Source organism: Talpa europaea (assembly GCF_964194135.1).
Source record: "Talpa europaea genome assembly, chromosome: 6".
NCBI classification, from domain to species: Eukaryota; Metazoa; Chordata; class Mammalia; order Eulipotyphla; family Talpidae; genus Talpa; species Talpa europaea.
In genome coordinates this window covers 39,404,953-39,430,429 of record NC_140072.1, presented here as the reverse complement: position 1 = coordinate 39,430,429, position 25,477 = coordinate 39,404,953, and the positions used below count along the sequence as shown (strand labels likewise).

At 44.9% G+C, this 25,477-nt stretch overlaps 1 protein-coding gene across 1 annotated transcript in view; it reads right to left on the bottom strand.

Annotated features, from left to right (window-relative positions):
* Positions 1 to 773: 773 nt before the first annotated feature.
* Positions 774 to 25,477, bottom strand: part of CRACDL (CRACD like) — a gene marked incomplete at its 3' end in the record, with an annotated part of 39,904 nt that continues 15,200 nt past the window's right edge. The window contains exons 6-9 of the mRNA XM_084235043.1: positions 20,563 to 22,225; positions 3,101 to 3,288; positions 1,980 to 2,124; positions 774 to 916 (exon numbers count right to left, since the gene is read on the bottom strand). Coding sequence (XP_084091169.1) covers positions 774 to 916; positions 1,980 to 2,124; positions 3,101 to 3,288; positions 20,563 to 22,225 — 2,139 coding nt within the window. The remainder of the gene's footprint in view (positions 917 to 1,979; positions 2,125 to 3,100; positions 3,289 to 20,562; positions 22,226 to 25,477) is intronic.

The window sequence follows — 25,477 nt, the reverse complement described above, 5'->3', positions numbered from 1 at the left end:
GAAAGAAAAGGAAAGACTCAAAGGACAAAGAAAGAAAGAAGAAACACTTGGAGAATCGAATGAGAGCAGAAAATAACACACATGAGAAAATTGTGCTTAAAACTTTTTATTGAACAGGCAATGCATTGCGCAATGGCTAAAGACACAGATGCCTTGTGGAAAAGTTTAAAAATTATTTTTGGGAACAGTCTCTGAATTGATGAACCCTGCTGTGTTCCTTCTGTGCCTTCTTAGAGTGGCTATCCTCAGGAAAACTGATTTTTTTATAGCTGCTCTTGGAAACGGCATCCCTGTTTTACCCTAAACGTCATGCCTAACAGTAAACGTGAAAGGAGAAGACAGGCTCCAAAGCCAGATAATGACCAGAGATGAGTCGCTTTGTGTGCAAGTGCAGATCCACGTTCCCCTGGAACAACTTCTCTCTGGGCTTTTGACAGTGTCCTGTTTATGCATCCAAGTTTCATTTTCTTCCTTGCCCAAGCCCTCTTCATCAAGGGAATTCTGAAAGACTCACATTCATACCTTTTAGCACAGGACCTTGTTCCTGGCTCTTTTCAATGGTGTTCTTATGTTCTGGGTCTCTGGCCCAGGGCTGTGGCTGGGAGTCTGTCTTCTTTATTTGCCTAGTTCCTTCCTCTTCTCCTAGCTTGCTCTCCCCTCGCTTGATGATTAAAGTCACTCTTAAATTTCACATTCATTTGCCTTATTTAGTGGCAGTTTTTAAGTAGGTAACCCATCAAGGTGGTGGACGTTCTTATTAGTACACAGTCAACTTATTTTATAATTTGGGGCATGTCACTCCAAGCTTGAGATTTCTTTCTGGCAAGTTCCATCCAGGATGGCTGATCTGCACTGGCATAACTGGCTCTCTTCAGCTGATGCAATTCTTTCTCTGTCATCACAGCAGACTGAGCCGCTGGAAAGAAGAAAAAACAAACAGAAACATGAGAAATGAGTTTGGATTTTCACTTAAACCTCTTGCATATCTTTAAAATATACACCAAGGTCTTAACTGTAGTTTCAAACATAAAATCCACTAATGTGTAAACATGTAGAGATTTAGGCACAGGCTAATTTATGTGATTAAAAGACTTAAGAGCAGGCTCAGGCAGTTCCAGAAATGCAGTGAGATGAAAGAAACTTTCAGAATAAAACTGCAGGAACTGTGGAGAATGGTTGCACAAAGGGTGTATATGCTTAACACTACTGAGCTGTAGACTAAAAAAAGGTAAATTTTGTTATGAGTATTTTACCACAATTATAAATTAGAAAACACTGAAAAATCTTACAGAGATACAAAAGAAATCTCAAAGACATTCTACTGTTCAATAAAAGCAGCCAGACATGAAAGAAAACATATCCTATGACTTCATTTATAAGAACAGTCAAAGAAAAGCACATACATAGCGATAGGCAGTAGATTCGTAGTTGCCAGAACTGGGGTTAGGTATGATGAGTGAATTTAAATGGGCATGAGAGAGGGGAATGTTCTAAGATTGGATTGTCGCGGTTGTAGTCCTCTGTTCTCATAAACACATATACCATGAATTGCACACCTAGAACAGGTAAGTTCCATTGTCCATAAATGATCTTTCAATAGAAGCTGTTAAAATAAAATCAATGTGGGGCCTCCCTGGTGGTGCAGCAGGTTGAGAACAGCGCTGTGAAGCTGTCCGCAGCCTCTGCAGCGCGGGTTCAATTCCTGGCCGGCCAGGGAGAAACTCACATGGCACGGCAGACCTCTCCTGACGCACCCGTTGCTCCCCTCAGCAGTGTATTTTGGTTCTCTGCCTGTTCTGTTCCCCACTCTGTCTCTGGTGAATCCTCTCACCCTCCCGAGCCTATGGCCTGTACCCCAGTTCTTGTATAAAAATAAAAATAAATCTTTAAAAAAAAATCAATGTGGCAGACAACTCAGAAAAACAAATAAAACCGGCAGGTCCAATTCTGGAGACCTATGCTAAGTGAGGGTTTCGTACCCAGGTTCTGATGAGACAAGGAGATCCCTCTTTGAAGACCTTCCTGGAGGCGAATCTTTGTCTCCTGCCTCCGGTCCCCAGTGGGTTTAGCAGGAGTCATCAGGAAAGACTTGCTTCGAACAAAATCAGCTTGTTTCATGGGCTCCTGTAGGGCACAAAAAAGACACATGTTGTCAGTCACATGAGATTTACACAGGAGCCAACGCAGTCAGAGACAGTGGCGGGTCATGCAGCTTCTTCCCCACCAAGATGAACTGAGCGCTAGCACTTTCTTGGCAAAGCTGTGATTTGCGCACTTGCTGATGTTGAGCATTCTGAAGACTGGAACTCAAACCAGGGCCTGACTTTCCCCCAGGTCCCCAAATGGTGGATGGTAGGGATTTCATTCAAAAGTCAAAATGAATTAATTCTATTTGAAAATAGTTTTGTGATTTTTTGAAACACAGGGTACTATCATGGATGCCCTGAGTGGGTATCATCCACTAATATTTGTTTTATAAATTCCCCTAGCCTGTATGAGGGTCCAGCTGAAGGTCTGGTTAAAACATCCTCCCACAGGCTCTGGGTCCTTTCTCCACACAGCTTAAACATGTGGGGGGATCTACTATGCAGGCTATTAAGGGAATACAAGAGTGGTGAGTCTCAGCCTGCTTCTAAGCACAGTTGTCAGCATTTGAAAAAGCGTTTTTCAGTCCAGGGTGCAAAATGGAAATTTTGGTTGCAACCTTGCGGCCTTACATGAGGAAAAAGGAGCCTGGCAGTAGCCCAGTGTAGCAGCAAAGGCAGGGCTCATCCATCAGCATGCAATGAGCCAAGACAGAACTGTTGACATCGTCACTGTGCATATCACTGAAAGGTTATTCTAACCCTATTCCATTTCTCCAGGTGCTGTATTGTGCAGGAGGTAGGGAACAAAGAGTTGTCTCCACTGCCTAAGTGATTCACCCACTTCTTTGCCTCCCTAAAGGCCCAGTGCATGCAAAGGGCAGATATCAGTGATCACAGGTGATGGTTTCTACAATGACCATGTAGGATGTGTGGCCATCTCTGGGTTCCAGCCCCAAGTCCCAGCTGGCTGCACTCTCCTGTCCCTAAAGACAGAAAGTATTTGCTCTAAGCACCTGGGCTCTCTCGGGCACCTTGGCTTGCTTCCCTATTTCAGACCTCAGAGGCCTCACCCCCGGCTTTTCTTCCTGGTCGGGTGGTTGGTCTTGGGCTCCTCGCCGCTTCTGCCGAGTGACGGTGATCCAAGGTGGCGCAGGCTGGCTGTCAGCTCCAGGGCCTGCAGCTGCAGGAGGCAGGCCCTTCTCTGTGAGTAAAGACACAGGTTATGCAAAACAGCCCTAGTCCTACTCCCTCTTTAGCATCACCTTTGGCTTCTCCCATACAGAGAACATTGTGCAGGGGCTCAGAGGACAGGAGTGGGTGTGCAGAAGGAAAGGGGATCTGGAAGTCTTTCTGGTGAGATTGTTACTTTTCTATAGAGGACTTTGTTTTCTCATTTAAAATACATTAAAGAGATTATGTAGCCTGAGCCACAAAAAATTAAACGCCCATTTTAAAGCCACTTCATCCTATGAGAGACTCTCTGGAATGAGATAAAAGTGAGTGCACAAACAAGCTCAGATTTCTTTATTACAAGTTTGTCAATTTGCTCTTCCATACATCACCTGATTTCCTGGAAGTTGCAGACACTATTATTTCTTCTTTCTTTTAAAAGTTGTAAGCATAACCTTCCCTTTGTGGAGACACCAAAACTAGCTTTTAAAATCCTAACATTTTTTCTGAATTTTCTTCCATGTTCACAGTGCTTCTCTTTGGGTAGGAAAATTGTGTCTCATCTCCCCTTTAACACTTGAACTCTTTTGTATTACCATGTTTTCTATGATGAGAATTTATTACCTTCATCATCAGCCACAAAAGGAATTGAGCATGTTTTTTATTCAAGGAAACCTTTATGGATGCAATTTATGAATTCTTATGGGTACAACGTACATTGAATGCACTCCCCATGAGCCTGCCTGTATGAATGCTTGCCTGCCACCACATGAAACAAAGAGAACTCTCCATGTGGCACCGGCCCTGTCCTGTGTCCCTTCTGTGCAGTGCTCTGGGGTCAGACAGGTGAAGTGCTGCCTTTCCCACACGCAACACATGCAGATGTCTTTGTGAGTCCAGGTCGTCTGTGGCTTCACACACGCTACATCTCCCTCCTCAGTGTATAGGATATTATTCTATTTGTTTTTGCCTCTGTGTCCAGTTTCACCTGGAGTCCTTTTCTCTCTGGTGACTAAGGAGTGGTGAGGAACCTTCAGTTTCCCGCCAGGGTTGAGGAGGGCATTTGGCTTCACACACAGAACTAACCTTGGTCTGGGCCTCTGGGACTGGCTCCTGCTTTCTTCTGGCTGTTCCCTGAGGCCTCTGCACTCCTGGTTGCCTGAGAACCCCACATCAGTCCTTGTCTCTTCCTATCTCTTCACAAGTTCTCCCTGGTCAATGACTTCTGTTCTGCTGCTTTGCAAAATTCCTGGATCTGCCACAGCGCCAAGAACAGTAAGCCTTCACTGAGCCTTGCCATCCCCCTGAAGCTCCAGTTCTTCATTCTCCGCTACCCTTAGCTCAAATGGCCTTTGCCTGGGTCTCCAGCTAATTCCTGACCCAGCCACAACATGAACACAGGTCTCTCTACTCATCCAACAACTGAACCAAAAATCCTAAGGTTTTTGCCCATTTTCAACCTGCTTTACCCCCTGCAGCTCTGATTATACCCTCCTCTCCCCACATAAGTGCTCTTGGCAGCCCGTCCTGTCCTGAGAATTTCCTTTCCAGGCCCTCACTGGACTCTTGCTCCCAAACCTAGGAATTCCTCCTTGCTCCCTACCCTTAATCGTCCTCTCTTTCTCCTGAAATGTTCTCTTTCATTCCCAATTTCAACATTCAGAATTCACTCAGATTAATTTCAAATGTACAATCCAGCCCAATTTTCTGTTCTTAGAGCCAACACCCCTGCTCCACACAATGGCACACACCATCCATTGTTTGCTATGCAGAGCACTGAGGTAGTGGGAAAGTTGACAAAGAAACACCAAATTGTTACTTCATAAAGCTCAAAGTCCAGTTGGGGATGAGCTGAGATGCAAGCAAAGCCCACCCTGGTGGAGGAGGCAGAAAAGAACTGCATGCAGGACAGCCCAAAGGGGCTGAAGAGCAGGCAGGTCTTCTTGAACCTTTTTCTGTCTATAATAAGGAGCCTTGGGGTTTAACCCTGGGCACACCATCTGGAGGCCAGCCATCTGGAGGGTGTTTGACCGCAAGGGTGGGGGTCAGAGAAGTGACAGGGGAGGCTGTGGCCTCAGTCCAAGTGAGGTGACTGCACACCTGTTTCAGAATCATCCTGGCTCCTCCACAAAGCCTGTTCGGGTCACCCTACTGTTATAGGACAGGGAGGGGGCAGCCCAGGCCCCGCAAACCTGCCTATTCTAAATGGGTTCTGCCATCCGCCGCATCAACACAAAACATAGGAGACTTTAATGAAAAGGAACTTTAATAAAACTAGGAAACAATACAAGAAAGGCAAAGAATCTAGTTTCTAAATCAAGCACCCAAATTTACCCGTCCCCTCCTGGGTAAAAGTCCATCCAAATGGGATTGGCCCAGAGCAAGGCCCCAAGGCCTGCCACAAGTCTAAAGCATCTTCCAGTGGGGACCCACAGAAAAGGGCCAGAAACAACCAGACAAGCCCGGAAGGAAAAGAGCAAAATCAACATCAAGATAAAAGCTGCCATTGTCACCTCCCCATGGGTCTCACCCACATCTGTGTCACCCAGTCCATGACCAAAAGACAAGCGCAGTTTCTTCACGTGTCTCTAGGCTCCATGCGCCTCCTCCAGGTCTCCTGGCTCCATCCTGCTTCCTTCCTCAGTCTCTTCTTCAGTTTCTCCTCTTCCTGCTCAGCTCCACCCTCCCTTGGGTGGGTCAGGGAACCTCCCCCTTTCCTGGGGACCACCCTGTTGCACTACCAGGACATTTGCTCCCTTTCCTAGTTATTTTGTGACTCTTCTGGGACATTTACCCCACCGCATGCTATTAGACATAATGTTAGCTAACCATTTACCCCACTGATAAATGCTTTTGGTCATAAGAACTTGTTTAACAAACACATGCCATGGACTACATACCAGGTACGGTTCTAATATTAGATCATTTTCCATGTAAGTTTATGTTTTATTTCTTGTCCAGACAATCCAGTGATGGCCTAGCATGTGAAATGCGGCCTGGGTAGTTGCAAGTTTTACATAAAGTTTGCATTCTTACCCCTCATTCTCAGCTCCATGTTCCATTGAGTCCTCAGAGTCTGCCTAACCAGAATCCGTGTCCTTTCCTCATATTCTGTACTCTCTCCTTTCCACTTTTTTCTTGCTAAGAATGCAAGTGTGTCAGAGGGACTTTGATGCCCCCCACACCCTTTCAAAGGAACTATCAGGGCCAGCTCTAGGGTAGAGGGCATGGGAGTGGAGGACGTGGTTCCAGATACCAGAAAGGAGGGAAAGCCCCACAGAAAGACCTGAGATTCCACCGGAGCCTCATAAACCTACAGGTTAGTCCCTGTGCCAGGTGAGCACAGGCAGAGCAGCAGAGTTGTTATAGAGCAACCCCGATATTAAACGGGTTCCTGGCTGTGGGTCCTCACCCGCGCGCTTTAAAGGGACTTATGAATACTCTACTACAGACACACACAAAAGGGTTAATAAAAGGTTTATTTATAAGGGAAAGGGAATTAAGGAAATGTACAACTCAGGGAGAAAATAGGGAAATAAAGTCTTTAATGCGTCCTACCCGATCCGCCGACCTGGAAACCCAAAGTCACTCTCAGAGCTGGCTGGACAGCTGCGAGCTGGCGGAGAGCCAAAAATGGAGGCCCCCCCCCCCAAAGCCCACGTGTCTGCCTTTTGTATCCACCTGGCTGCTTAACCCCACCCTCAGGTCCCAGCCACCTTCCCTTTGGTGGTGATGGGATTTGGAGTTCCCAGTGTCTTTGGCTTTGACCTGGGGTGGGGGTGGAGTCCACAAGCCTAGATGGAATTTGTTTTGGGACATCCTTTTCCCCCTAACAGAGTGAGAGCCAATCTGCTCTGTTGCAGAAGGCCTAGGTGGCCATTCTGATTTATAGCCTGAACTCCTGTACTTGGTGCCTACAGTGGGGACAAGGGGACAAGGGTTATGCTGTACTTCACATAAGGAGGGCAAGGGGAAGGAGTAAAGACACAGGTAATTTGCCCAATAAAGTGGGCTTCAGAGGCCAAAGAGAGCTCTCCAGCAGGAACATATAGGGTCAAAATTCCACCATAAAAACAGCTTCTGAGATTAAACTGTTCAACTTGTCACCAATCCCAGGATAATGTAGATGTGGTGTCAAATTAAATAAAAGGAGCTGAAAACTGGTCTTTTCCTTTCTCTGCTTCAATACACAGATAACCTTAATTCCCTGAAGATTTGGCTATAAGGCTCTGCCATTCTCAATCCCCCCTCCCAAAAGGACAAAAGATTTAAAATGTTAAAAGTGCCTGAGTTTGCAATGAGAAGGCCAGGACCATTTCTCACACATAGCAAACCAGCAAGTCATGTCTGCATCTGCAATGATCCCTTTTGCAAAGGGTCTCAGGAGAGTGCATCTCCCAAACACAACGGCCCTGGAAGGAAAGGCATCAAATCTGATGTGTTGCACAGCATAGGAAGAGAGAACACCCAGAAAGCAGAACACTGAGCCTCGAGGTGCTGTAACAGCTGCAAAGCTTGCTCTGTTATGTAATTTAATTTCACCTGAAGACTCCTTTTGATAAAAGATTTTTTGTTGTTGTTGTAAAGACTTCTTCAAAAGAGGAGGCTACAAGTTTGCTTTCCTCTAGTTCCCATCCTTCTTAACCTGTTCCCCCCCCCCCACCCCCATTGGAAGGATTTAGTTTGAAAAGTATCTGTTGTTAAGCATTCATTTCCGAGAGCTCTTGTTCTTTGGGTTGATTCAATGGGCTGCTGTAATTAGGATGTTTCCTCCCTGGGGCAAGCAACAGTGCTGGCTAATGATGTGGCCCTAGGGCCTCTGGGTCAGAGATTCAGTTCTTAGGCTGGGAACAGGCTCTCAGGCCGTTCTAGAACCTCTTTGTAACTCAATTTCAGTGTATAATGAGGGAAATAGCAATAGCTACACCTCCTAATGTGACTATGAAGATTAAAGAAAATGATCTACCAACTACTCTTCCTCAGTGACTGCAGATTCAGTGAGATTGTCCATGCAAAGCACTTAGCCTCATTTGTACCTGTGTGCTAAAGAATGTGAGCGGCTCCCCAACTGTTGCTTTCGTCATTTTGTTTTTGTTGTTTTTGTTCCCAATTGAGGAGTAACTTGGATTAATCTCCTGAATAAGGCATGTAAGTTTTTAGAATCTGGCAAAAGCCAACAATTCTGCCTGCCTAGGGTTGCCCAGAACTCTAACTACAATGGGGAAGGAAACCGCAGTTTCTGGACCCATGTTTGGCATTTTAACCAAGCTATTTGTATTCAGAAGATCTAAAGTTAACCATTCTGAAAACCCTCAATGTTAAGTAAACTATTCCCGGTTTCTAGAGATGTTCCACTACCCGGTGAGCTCTGTGAGAATGCTGCCTCTGTTCACTTTGTTTTGACTTACTGATGGATGATGAATTTCTTTTTTCCTTTCCTTACTGCCTCCCTCCCCCAGGAGGGGAGCGTATTAAAACTCAGACTTAAGATACCCTTTCTTTCACTCAAAAAGACTTCCTAATGAATCACTGAGAGTGCAAGGGCGGGGCTCCAACAGTGGTCTACATCTCCAAGGACTGGACGGCAGACACAGCTGTGGCCTGGAAGCTGGGAGATGTGGAGAACACTGCCTTCTTAGTGAGAGGCAATGAGCCAAACAATGTGAAACTATCATGGTTTCTTGCACTTTGGCTAAGAAAGCTGATACTCTAACCTGAGCTAACACATGGCTGGATGGCAGGATTCTTACTTTAAAAAAAAAAAAATGGTAGATGCTGCCATTTTAAAAAATAGCAACTGTTAAGAATTGCTTCCTTTCATAAAATGTCTCCCTTGTTCATAGAAGTGCACATACAAGTTGTACAAATTCAGAAATCAGAGAAAAGAAAGAGAAAGGGAGAGGAGAGCTTTACAACAGAGTGATCACCCTGTCTCTGTGGTCCCTCTGGCTCCCCTGCCACCCCTCTGGCTTAAAGGCAAGGAGATGCTAAGGGGCCTCTGGGGGCGGGGTGGGGCCCAGGGACATGGGGGCTGGCTTACAACACAGAGGGCTTAAGTTAGGTTTCCTGTATGAAAGTTTTGTGGGTTTTTTTTTTTTTTAAGTATTTATAGATCTGTTGTCTGTCTTTGCTTACACAGTCTCTGATCAATACATGCTGGCAGAGTCTGCAGTCACTCTCCAGTAGTTTTAGCCATGAGCCAGGCTGGGTGCTCTTACCAGAGGACTTGGGCAGTTAGTGCTCCAGCAAGCTTGCCTTTATCTCAAAACTGTGCTGAGCATTTTGATTGAGCAAGGGCTTTTACAGAGAAAACTTCCATTTTTAATTATGTACAATGGACTATGTCCTATATCCATCTCCAAGTTAAATAATTCCTTCATTTCCTTATTCAACAATATAGTCAGTCCTCATTATTCGTGGTCTCTATATTTGAGAGTTTGCCTACCTGCTAAAATGTATTTGTAATTCCAAAATCAATACTTGTGGTCCTTCATGGAAATCTGTAAAAATGCAGCACTGTGAAAAATGTGACTCCCCTGAATGTTCCAGCTGACATCCAACAAGAGGACGGTCTATTTCTTTTTTATTTATCTCTCATATTTAAAAAAAGTGTCCTGTTCAATGTATACTTTTTTGTGCTTTTTGTTGGTGGTTTTACAGTTCAAAATAGTACCCAAGTCTAGTTCTGAAGTGCTGTCTAGCAATCCTAAGCACAAAAATGCAGTGGCGTGCCCTATAGAGGCAATGCATCTGTTAGGTAAGCTTTGCTTAGGCTGTAAGTGCTATTGGCTATAAGCTGGATGTTACTTGAATCAACAACCTATATTAAAACAGGTGTCTTTAAACAGAAGCACATAAAAAAGATTACGTATTAATCAGAGGCTCACAGGAACTTAGGTTCCCCATATTTCCCCTAGGAGCAACGGTACAGGATCTGCTAATGGAGAGTCTGCGGTGACAGTATAAAGCAAAACTACCGTGTATAAGTCCCCACCGGTACTAGACCCATGGCAGATGCCGAATCTCCATATAGGAAGGATGCTTCAAATCTGAAACATGTCTCCAGAGTACCACACACAGGCTCCTCCTTTAAGAGCAAACAGGAATAGAAGGATCCACTGACAGTAACACACGGTCCATAGTCCAGAGAACACAGAAAGGGGGCTCAGGAGGGCCCTCAAGGGCCTCTTGGTCTGGTGTGGTCTGTGAAAATTCAATGAGCTACACACATGTGATCTGGGCACTTCCCTGTATATAATATACCAATCTTCAATAAAAAGCAAAAAATAGGGCCTCCCCGGTGGCGCAGCGGTTGGGCGCTGGGTTGCGAAGCTGCCCGCAGCCTCTGCAGTGCCGGTTCAATCCCCGGCTGCTCCCCCAGCCACCGGAGGAGGGTCCCACATGGCGCGCAGACCTCTCCTGCCGCCCGCTGCTCCCCTCAGCAGTGTACTTCGGTCCTTCTGCCTGCTCTGCTCCCCGCTCTGGCTCTGGTGAATTCTCTCACCCTCCCGCGCTTCTGACTGTACCCAGTGCACGCATAAATAAATAAGTAAATATATCTTTAAAAAAAAAAAAAAAGCAAAAAATAAAACAAAAACCAGACTAAGATAACCAGACCTAGCTTGGTGCTTGGAGAATAACCAGGAAGAAGAGGTTAAATGTCTGTCTAATAAAAATTAGGCAAATTTGCATCATGGAGCTAAGTGAGGACTCTTCTAAGGATGTCCTTTCTGTCAGCAGACCTTTCCCATCCTCTCCACATCCCCCAGCCCTCAAATAAACTATGCTCCTACCTCCCTGAGCCGGGGCTCACAGAACTGCAGCTGTGATTTTTAAAACAGTGTTTTCCAAGTCTCCTGTCTTCCTCTCCCCACACAGGACACCTTTTATTCTCAGGGTGGTGGTGGTTCATGACTCCCCACAATATTCTGCACATATTATCTCTAGGATCTTCTAGCTACACACTAGGACAGGGAGAATTCCTTCCCCACACATTGTTCTATGCAGCCAGATAAGTATATATTGGCTCATTCCTAGTGAACTATTACAGTATGGAATGGAAACACATCATGTTTTATAGTTAAAATTCTTTTGCTGCCATTTATATAATTATATGCTGCCATATAATATATTATATATAATATATATAAAACTAATGACCTCATTTACAAAGGAGAAAATGAAAATTCAGAGGTAAAGAAATCCATTTGCTCAGAAGTCCCACGCCAAACCCACATTCTTCAAACTCACCAACCAAACCTCTACCTTGCTTGCATCCCTCCCTTGTCCCTGCACCTGGGCATGTAAACATGAGGACCACCCACTGTAGGCAGGAGCCCCCTGGACATGAATACTTGACACAGTAATAAGCTGATGTTCTCAGGGAGCTTGGTGTGAAGTACAGGGGCAGGTGGAGTGTGCTCAGAGGTAGAAGCAGCGTGTGCTGCCTGATGAGAGGAGCTGATGACAAGGGTTGGGCTGGGGGAGATGTCAAAGGAAGTGAAGAACTGGCAGATGAACAAGGATGGCAGAAATGTTGACTGTGGCCAGAATCTAAAAAGCCTAAATGCTTTACATGGAAGTTTGAATTTTCTTCTGTATATAACAGAAAGGCATGGAGAGTTATTAAAGGAAAAGGCTCCATGATTAGACCCGTGGCTTGGAAGAGAGGGTGAGCAGAGAGTTGGAGCAAGGAGGTGTGGTAGGTATCAAGTTAAAGATGATGAGCATTGGCTTAGGGGCAATGTGAGGGGAGGATAAAAATACTACATAAAAGGATGACCGGGACCTGGTGACTAAAGTATGAAATATGACTGACTTTTTTTATATATCAGATAGAAAAATAAAAATAAAAACAGATCAATAATACCCAGTACTGATGACAGGCTCGTATCTCTGTTCTACTGAAAGAAGTGTAAATTATATAACCGTTACAGAGGGTAATTTGAAACTGCCTACAAAAGTAAAACTTCATATGTCCCATGAGTCAGAAAAATCCACTTTAAGAGTCAATCCTAGGGCCTCCAGTTGAGCGCTGGGCTGTGAAACTGCCCGCAGCCTCTGCAGTACCGGTTCAATCCCCAGCCACCAGTGAGGGCCCCACATGGCGCGTAGACCTCTCCTGCCACACCCGCTGCTCCCCTCAGCAGTGTATTTTGTCAGTCTGCCTGTCTTGTTCCCTGGTGAATTCTCCCACCCTCCCACACTTCTGACTGTACCCAGTGCTTGTATAAATAAATACATAAATCTAAAAAAAAAAATTAAAAAAAAGTCAATCCTAAAGAAACAATAGTGTGAACGCATAGAGATAAAATGAACAAGAGTGGTTACTGCAGCACTGGAAAAGGAAGGAAAATTCAAAACAATCAGAACGCCCTTCAGTGGGGAATGGGTAAGCAAAATATGGTGTGTATGTATATATATATATATCATGAAGCCCTTAAAAAGAATGGGGGTGACTCATTCTGATCGGAAAAGATGTCCGTGCATTATTGTGGAGTGGAGATAGCAAGTTGCAAGCCAACATACACAGCAATTTTTGCTGTTTTTTTAAAAGAAGGATTGCCATTAATGAAAGATACTGAAGACAACACAAATGGTAAGAAATTCCATTCTCATGAATTGTAAAAATATTGTTAAAATGTTGAAACTACTGAAAACAATATACAGATTCAATGCAATCCCTGTCAAAATTTCAGTGGCATTTTTCACAGAAATAGAACTAACAGTCCTGAAAAATGTATGACACCAAAAAAAAGAGACTGAATAGCTAAAATGATTCAGAGAAAGAACAAAGCCAGAGGCACCATGTTTCCTGATCTCAAACTATTAAAAAGCTATAATAATTAAAATAGAATGGTATTGGCATAAAAACAGACACACAGATCAGTGAATCAGAACAGAGAACCCAGCAACAAACCCACACATTTTGGCAATTAGTTTACAACAAAGGAGTCAAGAATATATAGTGGGAAAGAAGTGTCTCTTTAACAAATGGTGTTGGGAAAACTGGACAGCCACAGGCAAAAGAATGAAACTGGACCACTGTCTCACACCATAAACAAAATCAACTCAAAGTAGGTTAAGGACTTGAAGTTAAAACCTGAAACTGTAAAACTCCTAGAAGAAAACACAGGCAATAAATTCCTTAACACTGGTATTGTAACAGGGTGGTCCCCAGGAAAGGGGGAGGTTCCCTGCCCCTCCCAAGGGAGGGTGGAGTTGAGCAGGAAGAAGAGAAGCAGAAGAAGAGACTGAGGAAGGAAGGAGCAGGATGGAGCAAGGAGACCTGGAGGAGGCGCATGGAGCCTAGAGACACGTGAAGAAACTGCACTTGTCTTTTGGTCGTGGACTAGGTGACAAGATGTGGGTGAGACCCATGGGGAGGCGACAATGGCAGCTTTTATCTTGATGTTGATTTTGCTCTTTTCCTTCCGGGCTTGTCCGGTTGTTTGTGGCCCTTTTCTGTGGGTCCCCACTGGAAGATGCTTTAGACTTGTAGCAGGCTTTGGGGCCTTGTTCTGGGCCGATCCCATTTGGATGGAGTTTTACCCACGAGGGGATGGGTAACTTTGGGTGCTTCATTTAGAAACTAGACTCTTTGCCTTACCTGTATTGTTTCCTAGTTTTATTAAAGTTCCTTCCCATTAAAGTCTCCTATGTTTTGTGTTGATGCGGCGGATGGCAGAACCCATTTAGAATAGGCAGGTTTGCGGGGTTTGGGCTGCCCCTCTCCCTGTCCTATAACAGTATTGGTAATGATTTTTTAGATTTGACACCCCCCCCAAAAAAAACCCAAAAGGCAATAAAAGCAAAAATAAACAAACAAGGGGGGGGGGCTACATCAAACTTAAAGGCTTCTGTTCAGAAAAGGAAACTATCAACAAAATGAAAATACCTGCATATATCTGATATATATAAAATCATATACCTGATATACCAAACTATACCAAAATCGTATATAAAATCATATACCTGATAAAGGATTAATACTCAAATATATTCCATATAAAGAACTCAGGTAACTAAAGAGAAGAAAACAACAATCCAATTTAAAAGCAGGGAAAAAGAATCTGAATAGGTATTTTTTCCCAAAAAGACATCTGAATGGCCAGCAGATACATGATAAAGTAGTTAATATCACTAATCATCATGGAAATGCTAGCCAACAGCACATCTTTCCAGTGGTTGTTATCAGTAAGACAGAGATAACAAGGCTTGGTGAGAATGTGGAGAAAAGGAAACCCTTTTGTACTGCTGGTAGAAATGTAAACTGGTATAGTCACTATGGAAAAATTTTGAAGGCTCCTCAAAAACATAAAACTAAAACTACAAAATGATGTATCGATTCTACTTTTGGGTATTTATCTGAAGATAACAAAATCATTATCTTGAAAATATAGCTGCACCCCCTTGTTCAATGGTGCAGACAAGGAGACAGTTATGTGTTCATTAACCAATCAATGGATAAAGGAAATATGACATGTATATATTGACAGAATATTATTCAACCATAAAAAAAGGAAATCTTGTCATTTGTGACATGGATGGCCCCTGAGGGCATTATGCTAAATGAAATAAGTCAGACAAAGACAAATACTGTATTATCTCACTTATAAGTGGAAATTAAAAAAAAAACAACTCAGAGATACAGAAACTATAACAGACTGGTGGTTGTGACAGGTAGGGGGTGGGTCAAGGTGGTCAAAAGGTACAAACTCCAGTTACAAGGCCAGAAGTTATAAATTGGTACCACAGACAGGGCAGGAAGGACCGTGCTTAATTGCTGGTACTTTCTGCTGGGTCTTCTCGAGGGGCCTGATCTCACTGCCCAACTCACCAACTCTTACAACCTTTCAGAGTCCCTTGATAATCACTTTATGTATTTTTTATTAGTGGGAGAGCTGGGTGTTACCCGTTTAATCCATTTGGTCAGAAATGCAAGTTTCTTTATGTGACTGTTTAAGCAATGGGATCAGATTGATTACAAGGTGATTCTTTCTATAACTTTTAGACCATTCAGTATTTTTCATATTAAGATATTTTTAATGACCCTGAGGTCTCTGGCTTGAGTATCTGGATGGGGACTACTCAGAAGAAAAGGAACTGGGTGAGGAAGGTACTGATGCACTGAATTATGAATACTGACATGTCAAATCATGACTGCCTACAAAGGCTAGGGGCTGACTGTTACAGAGGGGGAGCCAAAGGAAGAGACAATGTCAAGAAATAGGAGGGAATCTGTGATGTGTCTTATGCAGGGGAACTGAAGATAGGTTGCTGCATTGGGAGGCCAGCAAGGATGAAAAGATAGACAGTGAGAGGGGCACAGGGAAGGTAGAAAAACTGAGGCCCAGAGTTTTCAACCACATTCACTCAGAAGAGGACTGTCATGAGATGGATAAGGCTAAAAAGCAAAGTGGGTTTGAATATGGTAGGTTTTCTTTAAGAATTCAAGATATATGAATATATTTTTACTGTGATACCAACCCCCCCCCCATATTGAATACACTGACTAACTGCAGAGAACCTAACAGTCTCTTTGAGTTTATGTCCCCAACAACCAAAGACAAGATGGATATCTGTCTCCACTGTCTCATGGCATCCAGATGCACCTGCCTCCTCAGGCCAGCAGCTCTCCCAGGGTGAGTCCTCATGCTTGCCTCTGGGGTCAGCACAGAGCTATGGCTGTGGCAGGAGTTCACCAAGTGTTTGTTGAAAGAATGAACACCCGAATGAATGAGAACGAGAATCTAGAGAAAGATGGTCAGAGAAGCTCTTTAATTTGATGTAGTCCTGTAACAGGGTCGTCCCCAGGAAAGGGGGAGGTTCCAGGTTCCCTGCCCCACCCAAGGGAGGGTGGAGCTGAGCAGGAAGAGGAGAAGCTGCAGAAGAGACTGAGGAAGGAAGGAAGCAGGATGGAGCCAGGAGACTTGGAGGAGGCGCATGGAGCCTAGAGACACGTGAAGAAACTGCGCTTGTCTTTGGGTTGTGGACTGGGTGACACAGACGTGGGTGAGACCCATGGGGAGGTGACAATGGCAGCTTTTATCTTGATGTTGATTTTGCTCTTTTCCTTCCGGGCTTGTCTGGTTGTTTCTGACCCTTTTCTGTGGGTCCCCACAGGAAGATGCTTTAGACTTGTGGCAGGCTTTGGGGCCTTGTTCTGGGCCAATCCCATATGGATGGACTTTTACCCACGAGGGGACGGGTAACTTTGGGTGCTTGATTTAGAAACTAGACTCTTTGCCTTACCTGTATTGTTTCCTAGTTTTATTAAAGTTCCTTCCCATTAAAGTCTCCTATGTTTTGTGTTGATGCGGCGGATGGCAGAACCCATTTAGAATAGGCAGGTTTGCGGGGCTTGGGCTACCCCTCTCCTTGTCCTATAACAGTCCCATCTGTTTATCTTTTCCTTCACTATCACTGCTTTGGGTGATGTGTCTCTAAAGATGTTACTGAGGTGTATGTCATGTAGTGTTTTACCTATGTTTCCTTCTATATATTTTATGGTTTCAGGTCTTATGTCTAGTTCTTAAATCCATTTTGAGTTGGTTTTTGTGCATGGTGTGAAGTAGTAGTCAAGCTTCATTCTCTTGCATGTAGGAGAAAAAGGAACTCTCCTGTACTGCTGGTGGAAGTGCAAACTGGCCCAACCACTATGGAGAGCTGGGTGGAGGTTCCTCAATCTGCTAAAAATGGAGCTTCCATATGATTCAGCAATTCCACTCCTAGGTATTTACTCAAAGGACACAAAAACATTAATTCAAAAGGGCACCTGCACCCCTATGTTTATTGCAGCACTGTTTACAATAGCTAAGCTATGGAAACAACCCAAATGCCCAAAAATAGATGACTGGATCAAGAAGATGTGGTGTGTGTATATATATATATACACACACACACACACACACACACACACACACACACACAATGGAGTATTACTCAGCAATTAAAAAGATAAACTCATGCAATTTGCAGCAACCTGGTTGGGCCTGGAAGGGATCATGCTCAGTGAAATAAGCCAGAAAGTAAAAGAAAAATACTGGATGGTCTCACTCATAGCAGGAATTTAGAAAACCTAAATAAGGGATCAGGAAAAAGACTAATTATAATAAAGTAAAAATCAAAATCAACAAGCAACCATAAACCAGAGACACACTATGGGGGTTTAGGGGAAGAAGGGAGTAGGATCAAAACAAGGGGGGGTAGGAATTGTACAGGGATTATAAGCAAGATGAAAATGCATACATTGAACAAAAATGAAAAATGATGTAAAAATTTATAAATTAAAAAAAAAGATGGCCAGAGACCAGGGTGTGTCACTGTGTCCCTCCAGTCTTGGGGGATGAGCTTGGAATGTGGCCAAGGCCAGTTATTAAATGGGACCCCGGCTGAGAATGGCAATTTGTCCAACATGTGACCACACCTACATACAGAACAAATTACACACAATACACGCGCACACAGAGAGAAAGAAGACTAGAAGGAAAGGCCAACGGAGAGAACATCTAGAGAGTGAAATCATAAGTGATTTTTTCCCCAAATCTCTTTGTATTTTCCCACACAAGAATCCCATGTTTTAATTGAGATTCCTTGTGAAGGAAGCTGCTTCCTGACCTGTCATTCAGACTCTGGGGTGGTGGGCTGGTCTAACAAGAGAATGGGTCTTATCTGTACAAATAGACAAGACTGATAGATAACCTTGAGCCATTGGCTTCTTAAGGCAAATCAGAAGATTAACAGGTCTCCTTTGTGTAGATGAGCACAAACACTTCACTAGACTTGCAATAATCACCCCCAGGTGGCTCTGTGAGGCCAGCCCCCTCAGCAAACTGCAAATCCTCTGTTTACTGTAAAACCATCAAATTCTTCCGGCCTCTCTCACTGAAGGGTTTCTCCATGCCCTCAAAAGGGAAGTCAGGATGGGAGAAGAGGCGGAATACACAGGAGGGCTGGGATAAAGCAGCTTGAGTTCGCAAGGCATAACATGAGCCCATCTGAGACACTTCAATAACCTAACTTTATGGTGTGCACCCCTAGGAGATTGGGAGATGGTAGCCCATCAGGGAGCTCTGGGTAAATGCCTGCCAACCAAGATAATAGACAGCAATAATTAGGCCTTTCTGGAAAACAGGGTAAGACTGTTATTAAAACTTTTATTATCTGTTTTATATGATTTTAATTGTCTTTAGCTGCTGTAATTTGGAAGCAATGAGGACGATAATAGAAGTAGTAATAATGAATTAAAACACAAACAGATCCAGTGTCTGCGGAAGGTGTAAGTGCAGTTTCACTGATGGGGTCTGCTCCGATCTGCATGAGGCAGCCCTCAGATCTGAAGGTCCCTGGTGGGACCCTGGCCATTGCCATGGACTGTCCTCTCAAGTACCATCCCTTCTTGGGAGGATTGATTTCCCCCAAAAATGTGAGTGATACTTCCCTTTCTCTCTGCACTGAAATGAAAATCAGTCCCCAGACCCTATAAAGTAGCCTAGATTTTTTCTCTCCAGAACTCATTTAATCAGCTATTTCTGTGGCTTAGAAAATTTTACTAAAGATAGATAGACAATTCTCTTCTACTATTTAAACAAAATCATTAATAAATATTACATTGTATTTTACAAATCAAAGGAAAAAAAAAAAAAGATCTTTAACTACAGACCACCCCAGGCAGCTGTAAACGAACAAAGGCTAACACTGGCAGCTTAGGTGGAGGAAGTTGTAAATTATTAATGTAGCAAAGCGTCACCCTCTGAAGCTTTTCCCCCAGCTTTCACCAGGAACCTGGGCATCCGGTGTTTAAGTTCCATTCACTCAGCAAGCACTTGAGGGACATTTTCTATCCCAGGCCATGAAGTTGGTGGGGCTGAAGTATCAGGGTTTTATCTGCATAAAGCAAACCCCCGTTCCCTTATTTTTCCAGCTTTTTGAATCACTCTACAGTAGCTTCAATAAGCCCGCTGGCAATTTGCAGAGTAGATCATCAGTTACAGCCTGAACCTCCCCCAAGACTTCCTCACCAATGATCCTAATGTAGAGGTTGCAGCAGAAGCTGCAAAAAAAATGGCTAAGCCACCCTGGGTCCTGTCCAGGGTGAACTGTCCTGACACTTCTCCCTGGAACTGCTCACATCTAGAGTGTCACCTGAGAACGTCAAAGTACTTCTATACATTGCACTTCTATTAGCTCATGAGGAGGAGAAAGACAAGATCAGAATTTCCTTGATCTTGTCTTCACATTGTTTTAGCCAAGCTAAGCCTCCTGTGCATACCTTTCATCTTCCTTTTAGGAGAACAAGCGGGTTCTATTGAAAATATTTCCTTTCTTTCCCACACTGCAGTGCTTAAGTGGAGTCCTGGACACACAGTATTCAGTTAAAATACCCTGAAAGTTTTACTTATAATTTCCCATGGAAAATTTCACTTAAGGGCCCCTGGCCCCCGCTCTTTCTCCCTCCACCGACCCCACCCCCACCCATCCCACACAAACTCATTAATGCTTTCATTTTCTGGTACACTGATTTCCATTAATAAAAAAACAGCAATGAAAGATTCTTTAGCTCCATCACACATACCCACTCCCAAGGGATTTCTCATTTCATTTGAAATACTATAAATAAAATGTGGCAAAAGTCAGAGCCGTAGAAAGATCATCTATTTTGTCTCTGTTCATTTTAAAAGACAGTTACTTTACAAAATTCTGACATTCTGCCCTAATCTTCAAAAGAGCTCCCTTTTGGGACAGAGTTAGCGCTCCCCTCCCCCACTGAGGAACTCACATTTCACAAAGGCTCTTGACTGCCAAGTTGGGCCACGTGAGCCTCAGTATTAAACAGGAGGAAATTCTCCTCTGGAGGGGAATGGACAGAAGGAGATAGGAGATAGGAGATAGGATAGGAGATAGGAGAGCCAAATGCTTCCTTTATAATCACGAGTGGCTTAGGCCTGGGGAGAACGTTCATTAACAAGACTACACAAATCAGGGATTCTGGGCCTTCCCAGGTAAAAGTGGAGGAAGCACCTGAGTAATCCACTGGGGTCTCATCTCTCAGGGAATATGCCCGAAATGAGTTTGCACATTTTCCTGCCTTCTCTGCACTTACACAAAGTCTTGATATTTGTTTCCTCTCCTACACACTCTACTCCTAACTCTTAATCAAACACATTAGTAGTACCAAGAGGAATTTTGACTTTTTCTTACAATGTCCTTGCAACAGGTAGATGTCCGGCAACAGAGTCCAAGGACGCTGATGTCCCCACGCCCTGCCCCTTCCCGGGCCACCCTCCAATGCCCCCAGTCTTACCAGTTCCCCTGTGTGGTGACTTTTTCTCTGCTGTCCGACTCTCCTTTCTGGGGTCTGGTGGCGGTGTGACTTTCTCTGGTGGCTCTTCTGAGCTTATGTCAGGGGATGTAGGCATGTGTGGCAGGGTGAGGGTCTGCAGAAGCGGCTTTCTAGGCAGAGGTGGTTTGGAGCTGTGCGGCTCCAATGGCCGGGCCTTTCCCTTTCTTTGGTCTTTCGGGGACCTGGCACCTCGAGTGACTGGGGTTTTCCCCATCTGACATTTCTCGTCTTTTGAGAGCAAAGTCAGTCCTCCTTTTTCTAACCTGACCTCAGCACTGTATCTCTTTACTCCTTTCACCTCCGGAGAAGACACATCTCTGTGTTTGAAAGAAAGAGAAGTGGACCGGAGCTTGACAGGGAAGGAGCTTCTGTCCTCACATGGGGGAGGCTCCTGAACAGCTGAGCATGGGTCTCGCAAGCCTGGCGTGGACAGTGCATTTCGGGGGCTTCTGCCTGGCCCAGGCTGGCTGGCTACCTTATCTCCTGAGTCCTGAGAGCTGCCCTCAACTGGTGAGGGTGGTTTCTGAGGGGCCAGCTTCCTGTCCTGGGATTCAGGAAGTACCCGAAGGTCATCAATTGCTGCCTCGCTCCTCCAGGCCAGGCTGCTCCGCACAAGGGGCAGTCGGACAGTGGAGGGGCCTGAGTGCTCAAGCAGGTGGGTGCTCCCCTGGTGCGGCCACACCCGGCCTGAGGTCACAGAAAATTTTTTCACACTTCGCAGCTCACTGGCCCCTCTTTCCATTTTTGGTTCTGGGGTCACCCTCTCAAGTTCCTCTTGAGGGGACTCTACCTGCTCAGTCTTGGGGGACTTTGTCTGCTCATCCTTGGAAGACTCTGGGGAGGTGGCCTCTTTATCCAGGGGATAGGGAGCGGGCTCCTTTGTTGGGGACTCTAAGGTGGGTGGTGTGGGAGATGTGCTGGGGCTCACAGTCACGGTCACCGCCACAGCCTTGTGCTTCAAGCAGCTCTTGGGGATTGCTGGGCTCCCAGCTGGGGTGACAGAAGATTCTTTCTCTGTTCCCTCGGGACTGGGAACTTCCAGTGTCAGCTCCTCTTCCTTTTGGACATTTTGGTCTGGCATGTCTGGACTAGAGGAAATCTCCAAGGTGGTGGTGGAACCAGTCTCGGGAGGTGTCATGTCCCCCTCAGGGATGCAGGAAGAGGACTGACTCTCAGCGTCTCCAGAAGCACATGCCACTTCATCAACTGTGTCCCCAGCTGGGGAGCATGTGATTTCAAGGGATGGCTCCTCCCTCTGATTTTCACTGTTAGGATGAGGATGCAGGGAGCCTTCTGGAAGAGATGAAGACTCTGAGCAGGGATCCACAGGCTCAGAGGCCTCTGGGGTGACCGGGCGACTGGAGGGGCTGTCCCCAAGGGTGCCCTCCTCCTCAGCACTGGCCCTGAGTGCTGGGCAGTGCTGCAGGCGTGCCCTTCTAGCCCGAGGCCCTATGGGCAGCAGCGTGGTCACCACTTCCCCAGGCGCAGGGCCTCTCTCCAGTACCACATCCTGCTGTACGGAACTGGGCTTTTCTTCTGCACTGGCTTGGAGTAATGGCTTCGCATCATATTCCTCCTCCTCTGGGGTACATGTCAGGTCACTCAAGGATTCAGACTGTGCTCGCTATGAGAAACAGGGAAGACAGAAGACAGCACTGTTATGTCGAATATGAAGGTTATGACCTCCCCATTTTGTTCAAGATTTAATGTGGTTTAAATGGAGCAGTATATCTCCAAAGTCAGCACATAAGCAGACATTCATACACTGGCATCTTTTCTTAGTCCCTCCTTAATGATCTATTTGGAATCTCAGCTCACAAGTTCAGCTTTCAGCAGAACAGTGGCAGTTATGCCTGTAAAATAAATGTCACCTAAGGCCCTTGTGAACAAGCCGCAAAACTAGTGGATGATACTCTACAGTGCAGCAAGGGGACCACACAGCCAGGCATCTGCCATGCTTTGCACTCTATGCTTGTTATTTCACTTACTCCTTGATTCCAGTGGGCTTGCAGCCTGGGCCACAGGCTGCAATCCTTTTGAGAAAAGGATTACAGACATGCCTCATTTTATAGCACTTTGCAGATATTTCAGGTTTTTACAAATTGAAGGTTTGTGGTAGCCCTGCATTGAACAAGCCTATTGGTATGGTTTTTCTAACAGCATGTGCTTACTTTGTGTGTCTGTCACATTAAGGGGTGTGTGTGTGTGTGTATTTTTTATATATAATGCTACTGCACACTTCACTGACTACAGTATAGGATAAACAACCTTTATATGCACTAGGAAACCAAAAACTTCAGGTGACCTGCTTTATTGTGGGGTGCTGGAAGTGACCCTGAGATCTAAGGTGTGCCTGTGTTACTCCCTGTTTGCACTTGGAGAACTATGAGCTCAGAGAGATCCATACCTTTGTAATGGCTGAGCTAAAAGGTAGCCTTGCTGAAAAGTTGGTACACTGCATGACCCTGTGCTGACTCAGAGCTGGCGTCCCATATCAGTGCTCTCTCCTCCCAGCTAAATTTAAAGTCCCATGCTACGGTTTGAAATGGTTTTTCCCATTCCCTACTGAGGCTGAGTGAAGTCCCCACCACTACCAAGTGCCAGACTCTGGGCCTGAGTGCCCGGCTGCTGCTTTGCCCACCCTCCATTCCCCATGTCTCTACCATCACCTACAAGGACTATCTCAGACTCCACTTCTACAGGAAACCTTGCTTGTTCCCAGCAGCTTGGTGCTCTCCCTGCTCTCCTGGCTGACAATCATACTCCTCCTTGCAGTATTTTTTTCTGAAAGGTCTCTGGAATTCAGATTTAGCCCAACTTCCTCCTTACAGTGCACAAAGACAGTTCCCCATTAGAAAGGAAACTAAGGTACACATGAATCATTCAAAGGCAGTGTGAAAATGATCAAATTTGATGTTGATTTTTTAAAACAGCTTATGACATCAGACCTGGAGAGTTACCAAGCTTTTGCAGCTCTCTCCTCCCCATTTTTAGGGAATGTGATACTTAGGGAGTTTTCACAAAAGATACTTGCTGTTGCTATCATTTTAACATTTTCTAGGTGGCATTTACTTGCTAACAGGACACAGGATAACTGGGATGTTTTTGACAATAAGCTAACTCTTGCCAAAATACACAATCTCATTCCTTTGGATATAAAAAGATGTGCAAAGAAATCTATGCAGAATTTTCAAAAGTTGCAGGTTCTTGACTTTGCTACCTTTTGCCCTTTCGCTACTAAAGGAAGTCATTGATGTTGAAACCTCTTCAGAATGTGAATCACATTTTAAAACTATTGGAACCTGCACTAAAGTCATCAGGAAACTGAAAAGGAGACCTGACTTGGGCATATCCCAAAATCCCAAAGAGAGTCACTGGAAGCTATAAGAAAGTAACAGAAGAGGTATAGGCAGGATGAAGGCTGGCATGAGGCATCATCCAGAGGGTAGATGTAGAGGCCTTTCAGAGAATAAAGTGGATTCTGATTCAGCCAGACTCTGGCCGGGAACAGCAGGACAGATTCCTGTGTCTACTTCATGTCCCCAGACTTTCCTCCTTTCTTTGTCTGGGCTCTCTAAGCAGCTTCCACCCTCCCAAGTTAAAAAAAAAAAAAGGTAGGGAACCTACTAGGGCTGCACCAAGGTGCAGATTATGTTTGCTGCCTCCTCTTGCCAGACAAAGTGTCTTGGGACAGTGTCCATGTCATCTCTGCATAGAGGACATTGCCACTGAACAACTGGGGTGAAGAGGAGGGGCCCATTTCCATCTGAGAATTGAGAGTTGTAACTAGCAGCTTGGCCAACCACATGATCTCTGGATAATCATCTCATTGTGCTGGTCCTGTTCAAATGGAGTTAATAATGTTCCCTGCACTGGCACTGCCTGAGTCGGGATGAGGACCAACTGGTGTAGTGAGATGTTAGTGTAAATGTTTCAGGCATTCCCCATCTCCTGCACTGGAGCCATACACAGGGCAGAATTCTGGGCAGTGGGGTAAAATGTCAAGATAACAACCAGTGTTTCCCTTTCTCAACTTCTGCTTTGGTGGGGGCAGGTTTAGCCAAACTTATTTCTGAATGGGTTTTCAAACTCATAATAAATATTACTTGATTTGTTTTTCCTGTACATATACAACAGGGTTTGAGGCTCCTTTCTTCCTAGAACTCCAAAAGGATGCAGAGTCTAGATGGTGTGGATAGTTGCAGGAGGACGCCTGGCCAGACAAGGCCAGCTGTTTGGTTCAAATAGAGGAAAGAACTCGGGCAGCAGGAGGAAGTGACTGAAGTGGAGAATCTCAAGATGCCTAATCCAGGGGAGCAAGCAATGAGAGTGGGTGGAGAACAAATCCCCAGATGTTACAGGGGATCAGAACTAAGGGAAAATTGGACCTCACTGTCCAGTGAAGCTCAAAGGATAGGGAACACCTGTTAAAGTCCCAGGGGCCAGGAGGGCAGCAGAGAGGGCAGCCTATTCATTCTTCCCCATCCTGGAAGCAAGACTGACTCATCTGAAAGCACTTTGGTTCCTTGAGAGAGGCCAGGGTGCCAGATTCTCAGTATTGAGTAGTGGTACCTCATGACCAAAGGCAAAGGGGGCTGTCAACTGAAGGACAAAGGTCTCCAATTTAGGGCCCAACAAGGACACTGGCCTGATAGGTCTGCCCAGCCAGGAAAACAGGGATATCTCCAAAAACTGTCTTATCTCAACCAAGAAAGGAAGGAAAATGAGGGAAGATATAGAAATAGCAGAGTATAAATCAAGGAATGACTGTGTCTACCCAGACTGACTCCATCAGATTTTCTGTTATTCTGAAAAATGGGCTTCAAGAGTTAGGTTCAAAAGTAAAGAGAGAGAGGTGCAACCCTGCCTGGGGACA